At 29.5% G+C, this 9,641-nt stretch overlaps 1 protein-coding gene across 1 annotated transcript; it reads left to right on the top strand.

Annotated features, from left to right (window-relative positions):
• Positions 1–6,164: 6,164 nt before the first annotated feature.
• Positions 6,165–7,237, top strand: LOC140986786 (uncharacterized protein At5g65660-like). The gene is made up of 2 exons (XM_073455144.1): positions 6,165–6,571; positions 6,932–7,237. The coding sequence occupies exons 1-2, from the start codon at positions 6,332–6,334 to the stop codon at positions 7,088–7,090; spliced, it is 399 nt and encodes a 132-aa protein (XP_073311245.1). The 5' UTR covers positions 6,165–6,331; the 3' UTR covers positions 7,091–7,237.
• Positions 7,238–9,641: the final 2,404 nt, after the last annotated feature.

A 9,641-nucleotide genomic window follows, 5' to 3' on the forward strand; every position in this document is an offset into this window, starting at 1 on the left:
GATAATTTTGACACTCACTTACTTCAACATATCATAATTTTTATATTTGATAAAAAAGATGAGTGGCAGATACATGGATGAGTAGGTTTCTTGTGAAACGGTCTCACAAATTTTTATCTGTGAGACGGGTCAATCATATCGATATTCACAATAAAAAGTAATATTTTTAGCATAAAAAGTAATATTTTTTCATGGATGACTCAATTAAGAGATTCGTATCACAAAATACGATCCGTGAGATTGTCTCACACAAGTTTTTGCCAGAATGGATTATCTCTTTTGTCTCATCTTGAAATCTTAAAGTTCAGTTATACGATTTCAAAGAAAACTTTAAAAAAAAAAAAAAAAAAAAAAAAAACTGACTCGACCGGCGAAAAGAATGCCGAAAAATAATAGTATATTTTTTTATTAATTAATATTTAATATATTTAAGTAGCTGATTTTGTATATTTTATACATAAAAAAATAAAGAAATAAAGAGAGGGGACAGAGAAGAACAAAGAGTTGGAATATTGATAATTCGTGAGGGGACAAGAAAGCAGCAATTGAACTTGATTTGCCGGGTGGTGACTGACTCGGACTCTCATCATAACCACTCCTTTATTCTAATCCACTCTTCTTTTATTCCATTAATTATTATTAGTCAAACCATTTTATTTTATTTTTATTTCTATTTCTATTTTAATAATTATGATATACATAGTATTACAAAATTTCGATAATATAATTTTAGAAATTCGATTTATAAATATTTTACTAGGTAAGGCTTTTTTTTAAAAATGTAAGACCTGAAATTCAAAACAAGTTATAATTTTTGTGGAAAATACATGTGTTTGTGTATAATAATATTATTTTTAAAAATTGGAATAATATTAAATTTAATATTTTCATTAACTCGATTGTACATGCTTTGTCGCAAGGGAATCATTATTAGCTGCCAATTACCTTTGCACGCTTGCTCCCCATTCCTCTTCATTATAGACAACCAACCACAATTAATGCTACAAATATTATACTAGGGGGTGTACATTCCGTTCGATTCGGTTCGGATTGAAACAAAAGTATTACAAAAAATTATTGACCAAAACCCGATCACAACCCGAAACCTCTAAATCTGAACCCGAAACAACCTAACCAACATGACCAACCCGATTTAATTTTTTGTTATACTACGTTAATACATTATTTTTTATTTTATCAATATATATAATTATCTAAATAGGTCGGGTTGGTTGCAATTTTCACCGTCGGTGAGTTTGAGTTGACGGGTGAACTAACTCTTAATTCAGGTCAATCTAAACTCAATCCAACCCAAAAAAATGGGGCCAACTTTTGTGTTGGACCCAATTTAAACCAAACTCGAAAATCATAACCCTAACTTAGTATTTTTTTTGAGTGGGTTAGGACTAGGTTGGCATGTCGGATAATTTTTGACATCCTACATAAACGAGTCGATTTCTAAAAAAAATTAGCCTTTTTGGTATGGGATTGTTCTAAATTTGTTGAATTTCAATCTCGATCTCAAAATAGTTTATATATAATTCTTATTAATTATTACTAGCATGAATCATTGAATGCCATAATCTTATCATTAACTTTTCGAGTGTTGTTGCATAAGCTAAAGGTGAGCAAATGTGGTTTTATTCGATTTTTTGATAACGATTAATGATCGATCTTAAACTTCGAAATTTTTTTTTCGAAAGAAAAATTATGATTGTTTTAAATGTAGTTTAAATTTTCTAAACAATCTATATATGAAGGAAAAAAATATATATATTCACAAATTATAAAAGCATTTATGATTCAACAACGTAATGTATGACCATGATATCACAAATTAGCATAAAAATATAAATCCTCAAAAAAATTTAATTTATTTTGTAAAAAACTCAATAACCATTCTCTATCAAGAAAATCAATAAATATATCTCAAAAAAGGGTAAAGGAAATTTTAGTCTTTTTTATTATGTATCATTGATATAATATCGATGCGATCATGTGCTAATTTAGAATCTTAGTTAATTGTAGACAACAACGTAATATAATTAATATATAAATTAAGCATCACAAGAACATTTGATCTTTTCGAATCTTCATGTTTTGAAATATTTGTACAATAACTTCATTATCAACTATTATAAATATTTCATTATCTACTTAGATAATGAGACTATTATCTATCTAATCATCAATCATTTGATTGAAAACACATTCTCTACGGTAGCAACCAGTAGAATTAATATGAATTATATTATTATTAGATTATTTACTTAAAAGTAATTCGTTGTGATTATATAGTAGTGTATGAGATATTATTTTCCAAAATAAAAATGAAAATATATAACATATGACATCCTAGTCTTTATATAAAATTTTAAAATCTTAAGTATTGTTTCAACGAGTATAATTGCACGTACACAAAAACTGCCATGATATCGTCTTACAGAGCAATTTTATGAGACAAAACTTTTATCTGACACGATTTATAAAAAATATTATATTTTATATTAAAATTGTTATTTTTTATTTTATATATGTTACGGATCGATCTATGACATATTATCAATGAATAAGATAATAATCATTTCAAAAAGAAGAAGAAAAAAAATAATAAAAAAAAATTTTGAAAATGTTTTGGACGATCTACATTATGAAGATGAAGATGGAGTTACCTTATCTTCGTAGAGAAGTTCGTAAATGAGAAATTTGTTTTTGTTTTTGTTTTTTTTTTCAAATAATAAAAAAATAAAATCAATAAAATAGGCGCGGGTTTAATTGGACCACATGTCCAATTAAAGACTGGCACGTGACACCCTATCCCCTCGGGAACTTGCTGTTTACGGGAGAATCGATTTCGCATGGCCTAACTGACATCCCAGCACAAATTTTTAAATGACAAAAATGTTTAAATTCAATACATAAACCAAGCCGTGCTATCATCTCTCTCTCCTTCTTCCTTTTTTTCCCTAAATTATGGGGTGAGGAGAGCTCAAATTTGAACCACTTACAGAAAAAAAATGGATGAAACCACTTAGACCAAAACCCGGTCTCGTGGTATCCTTTTTTTTGAAAAAAAAACAAAAAACAAACAAACCCATGCTTATCATACTAATAATTTGTTAAAATAATTAGAAATATAATTTGACATATAATAATAATAATATAATAGGTTTCTTATAAGACGGTCTCTCACATAAGATATTTGTCTCATCTCACAAATTTTTTTGTGATAATAATAATTGTTTTTTCAAACAATTTCCACAAAGACTTAATTTTTTTTAATATAAACTAGAACGAGTTAAGGTAACTCGTGAATAATATATACTATTTCAGTATTTTGGACTAGGCAATGTCATATGTATGTATATTCAGTCTTAGAAAGTTTGATAATTAAATTTTGTAAAATTATACATTAAATATATTTATTTTATTGAAGTAATTAGAGAAGTATGGGGGACGGAATTGTTTTCTATTCCTATTCATCATAACGCTTCTGTTTCGGGTTCAAATACGGCGCTTTTTCTTGTATTTCACAAGGCCCAGTTCAAGCCCATATCGTATATACTACAATTTTTCGTTTTTTTTTTTAAATGAATTTTAGCACGCAGTGCTTAAATACACGCTTCACATGGGGATAAAAAATAGGTGCATGTTAGACCCATACCCGGTTTGTTTGTGGCAGGTATTGATGTGAAAAGTGGGTCTTGGGTCGAGTGAGCGTATTAGCTTTTGGATCCTAATGTGTGTGTGTGTGTCATATATCAGTAGTGTATCTTTGTGTTTTTATATTTATGTACAAAATAATGGAAATATAAATATTTATACTATATTATTCAGTTTGAAGCCTTTAGAAGAACTAATTTTTAGTGTCATAGTATGTTTTAATAATTATATATATTAATATAAAGTGTTAAAACTTTATCACATGTAGCTTAGTGGATATAGTCTTTTTTCTTAAGCATTAGGTTCAATTCTCACTTTGATCTTTTTTTATTTTTTTAACTTTATATATCAAAATGATAGTGTAGTTTTTTACCATTTTTATAATTACATTTTGATCCACATTTAAATATAAACCAAATGAACTATAAAAAATATTGTACAAGTACACAACGCGTACATCGATGCACTAATACTGTTAATTAAACTTTCATAACAATATGGCAAAATTTATTATTTAACAAATTTGATCTCATCTTTAAATTTAGTTATAGATATTCTGAATACAATGGAGTTAGTATCATATAAAAATGATTGCTCTTGATGGATGACAAATGCGATGATTTGCTTGAAAAAGAAGTATTTTTGCATGGCTCGTAATATTGATGTTCTTGATTTAATACTCAACATGTTGATAAATGATAGGGGTGTCAATTGGGTCAGATGGGTCGGGTTTCGGGTCAATCCGTGAATTTTTTTTTCAACCCGAACCAACTCGAAAACCCTCAACCCGAACACTAACCCGTCTAACCCGAATTTTATTTATTTTTTTTAAAAAAATAACGAAAAAAATTCGAAAAAATAAAAAATAATAATAATATTTAAATTTAAAGACATAATAACAAAATTTTCGATTTAAATTTGAAAGTTTAACTGTAGAAAATTAAAAGTATATTTACTAAATCAAATAAACAATTGTTAAAAAAATAAAAAATATATAAAATAAATATTAAATGATGAAAATTTATCATATAAATATATAATAAATTTTGTTCAAACATATATATAAAAATAGAGGTAATATTTTCACAAAAAAAAAAAATCGGGTCAACCCGCTACCCAACCCGAAACTTGTCTAACCTGGCACTAACCCGAACCCGAACCCGAAAAACCCCAACCCGAACATGATTTTTTTTCGTGTCGGGTTAACGGGTCGTGTTGCATTTTGCAACCCCTAACAAACGAGGTCGAGCATGTCATCATCAAGACAATTTCACCGTTGAGTATCATTACCGGTTATTTTTTTTATGTCGTGATAGATTTACAAATACAATAAATTAATGTACATTTCAATAAAGATGAGATAAAGTTACTCGTACTTAGTTCTGCCTTGAATTCTCAAAATGCATAATTTTCTTTGAGATATCAGGATATATGAACATTGGATGAAAGATTTATCCACGAGATTTTATTAGTGACGAAAATAAGCGGATAGAGATGCATTTGAAACGTTATGAGAATACTGTAGTCAAAGGGTTAGATTACAAAAATATTTAATCTATTTTTGAGTTGTGTCAATGGTTGGCGAAGATTAAAAATGTTGCTATATAGGACATTGTTTTTAGATTGATCGTGTTTGTGTTTATTATTACAGTTTCTACAGCTACTACGGAACGATCATTTCTAGTTATGAATATCATCAAATCTAAGCTTCAGAACAAAATAAAAGATGTTTTTTTTCGGATGCATTGATGATATATATTGAAAGAGAAACTGCTATAAATATTTATATAGATGTTATCATCGAAGACTTTGAAAATTTTAAGAAACATCGAATTTATTGTAGTTAGAAATATTATTGTTAAAAATGTACAATTAATGCTTAGATGAATATAATAATGGAATTTTTGTCTTTTCTTTTTTATTCTTTTGTCTTTCTTTTGTTAGCGGCTTTCAGAGTGGAAATCCTAAATCCGTCCCTGGAAATACGTTCAACTCCATGCAATTTCCTACTTTTCGTAGTGATTTTTGTGTCAACATTATATATATATATTTTTTTGTAAAATGCTTGCTTTGTATATATTTATCTCATAATTAATTGATCACCTAAACCACCGGTTATCTGTAAACTTATTTGTATCCAAATATCTATTATTATTACTGCCCAAATTCCTAAAACAAACATTTACATATATTAAGTGTATATATAAAGATTCCATGATAAATTTCAACTCGCCAATTTGATAATCGCACTTTAATAAAAAAAACCTTTAACCTTTTTCAACAATAAAGCCAAGCACTCCGTACCAAGTCCAGGACACCCAGTCTCCACTTTACACGTACCCCATCAAAATAAAAGATAAAAATATAGCGAAAAACTTGTGTGAGACGATCTCACGAATCGTATTTTGTAAGACAGATCTCTTATTTGGATCATCCATTAAAAAATATTATTTTTTATGCTAATAATGTTATTTTTTATTGTGAATATCGGTGGNTATAAATCCCCACCATTCCAAATTCCATCTCTTCCCCAAACCAAAACCATTCAACCCAATTCGCCTACTCCACAACTGACACTTTAAGTTCTTACTTAGAATATATATTCTTTCTTGACACTTTAAATGTGGGGAAAGGTCAAATCATACAAAACCAAGAGATAATACCAATAATGGAGAGTTCATATCATGTTGCTGCTTTGGATTCTCACGATACGGCTTCGTCTCGACCCACGATCGGGTTTCCGCTCGGTATGGCCTTACTGTTGTTGGTCATATTCAGCCTCAGTGGTGTATTCTCATGCTGCTACCATTGGGACAAGCTCCGACGTTCTCTCTCGACTCGCGCCGCCGATTTCGAGGCTAATGGCGATCTTAGCCACTCCAACTCCAAGACCAAAGTCCCCAACATGGTACACAATTTTACTTACATATGTACACTTAAATATGTGACTATATAATCATGATCAATCGATGGCATTAAAGTAACAATTATAAATTATTAGCTGTTGACATCCAATCCAATCCAATCAATCTTTGTTCCGTAAAACTAATTTTTCTCATACAACTTTTTTTTTTTAAAATTAGGATAAATCAATTGGATTATCGATGTTGTTTGTTGGTGTCATGCCAACTCAGTACATATCAATAAATATAGCAAACTAAACCTGAAATTTGACTACTTGACTTAAAGACCAAATTTATCAGAAATATCGCGATTTCGCTTTCAGCGATTGTTGTTATTATTTCTGAATTTGAAGCGATATAATCAGGTCCCGCAAGTAATACTAATGCCAGGGGATAATGTTCCCAAATTTGTTGCGTTGCCATGTCCACGCGACCCTTTGAGACGGGGAGAAATCATTGTTGAGGTGCAAAAGCCGCCGCTGCAGCAGCCGAAGCCTTTGAGAATTGCCGTGCCTTTGCTTTAGCCAGTGGCTGCCGATGTCCATATACACGGCGGATGCACAAATAAAGAATTTAAGCCATACCATGTACATATATATATTTATATATGTATATATATTTGGTTTGTTCTTTGAAGTAATTATGTACTTAAATTCTGATCATTCAATTAATCTAATCTTATTAGAGAATTATTCAAAATAATAATTATAGACTAAGTAATCCCACTTGAATTTTTTTAAAATCAAGTTAATATATATATATATATATATATATATATTATATGTTAGTTTTAATCATTTTTTTTAAAGTCGAATATTTCTTTTGGAGAAATACATTCGATACATGTGTGTGTGTATATATATATTTGTATCGTCTCTTTTAAACCAATTAATTAATCCATTATTTGGGCTGGGATCTTAAATTTGTTCCCAAAATTTCTTCCTAATTTTTTTTTGTTTTTTTGAAGACTTGAAATTTTCAGAAAGAAAATGAAGATTGTGTTGATTTTATAGCATAAATCAAAATCAATGCAAATGGACAAAAACCCATTGATCATCCAAAGCTAAGAATGATTCTTGAAATTGACATTCACATCATATTGCACTACAAAAGCATGACCAAAAAGGTTAGTGCTCTAACGTAATGTGGTTAGGTTTTTCGCCTTTTACAATTTTTCCTGTTCATAATTTGAAATTCATGATCACTTTTTTAGAAGAAAATATATATATATATATATATATATATATCCTTTATTTTATTATTAAAATCTTCTTCCCGTGTGGGTAAATTGAATGTTTAATAAATTAAAATCAAACTTTACAATTTGTTACAAAATAATATGTTTCAAATAAATCTAGCTAGCTAGCTTTAAATTTCTTCACACCACCTTTTTTATTTTTCTGAAAATATCTTGAACAAGTTGGTCGTGTGATTAATGATTATCTTATGTAGAAAATAATAACGATGTTACAAAGCCTATTATCTCCCATTTGTTTCTGTCTTGATTTAACATGCATCTTGGTGTTTATCTATAGGGAAATTGGCCTTCAGTCCCTAGCCGTCGATTTTTTTTTGTGTTCAGTCCCTGGGTACTTTTTTAGTACCACATTTCCATATGAAGTGTACCATATTTCCACATGAAGTGTACCACATTTTGTATGACATAATACCACAATTTTGTGGGTAGGGAGTGAACCCAAATAAATATTTTGATTGGGGATTTTTCACCAACTTTCCTACATCTATCCAGATGTAAAATTGGTCGTTTGATGCTCCCGTCCCAAAAGACTGACCTATCGATAGGGGTGTCAAAATGCGACACGACCCGTCAACCCGACACGATCCAACAAGAAAAAAATAAGGTTTGGGTTGGGTGTGTTCGGGTTAGTGCCAGGTTAGACGGGTTTCGGGTTGGGTCGCGGGTTGACCCGAAAATTTTTTTTTTTGAAAATATTATCTATATTTTTATATATTGTATGTTTGAACAAAATTTATTGTATATTTATATAATAAATTTTCATCATTTAATATTTATTTATATTTTTTTAACAATTGTTTATTTGATTTAGTAAATAAACTTTTAATTTTCTACAATTAAACTTTCAGATTTAAATCGAAAATTTTGTTATTATGTGTTTAAATTAAAATATTACTATTATTTTTTATTTTTTCGAATTTTTTTCATTAAATTTTTTTAAAAAAATTTAAAAAATTCGGGTTAAGCGAGTTAGACGGGTTGAGTCGGGTTAGACGAGTTCGTGTTTGGGTTGAAGGTTTTCGGGTTGCTTCGGGTTCGAGTTGGGAAAAAAAATAAAAAATTTTCGCAGGTTGACCCGAAACCCGACCCACCCGACCCGATTGACACCCCTACCTATCGAGAGGTGTAACATCTTCAGTTTACAAGTCACTCTTTATTAGTTTAATATATCGATGTAAGACAGATTTTCTGCTCTATTTTGTGCTAAATTTTCGACGACATAAACATATATCATATTGCAATTCAAATAATGTCAAGTTTTATTTTATCAAATAATGAAAATTAATGATGAATTGTACAATATATATTTGTGTGTGCAGGGCTACTTGAATATCGGTAAGATAATGCTTGCTTATTTCAGATAAATAATTTTTTTTAAAAAATAATTTAAACTTGTTAGAGGTTTAAAATACGCAATATATCAAAAGTTGATTATTAGAAAATAAAGATGCAAAACATTTTTAATAAATTGCAAAAACACGAAGACAAAAAATCAAGGCAAAGCACGCACTTTGTGGTCTTTCAGTCTAGCAGCCAGCTCATATGGAATCTTAATTAGTGCTCTTATCTTATAAATTAATTATGGACCACTAGTACTAGAATATATATATATATAGAGTTTTGATATGCTCCACACCTACCGTGCATACTTATGTGAGCACCGATGAGGTGTCACTCACCTATTGGCTGCGCAATTTTTCTATATTTCATCATATCCAATAGGTGAGTGACACCTCATTGGTGCTCACATAAGTATGCACGGTAGGTGTGCAGCATATCAAAACTCTATATACACACACACAAGTACTCTCGTGCAC

Source organism: Primulina huaijiensis, chromosome 10, assembly GCF_012295235.1.
Source record: "Primulina huaijiensis isolate GDHJ02 chromosome 10, ASM1229523v2, whole genome shotgun sequence".
NCBI lineage: Eukaryota > Viridiplantae > Streptophyta > Magnoliopsida > Lamiales > Gesneriaceae > Primulina > Primulina huaijiensis.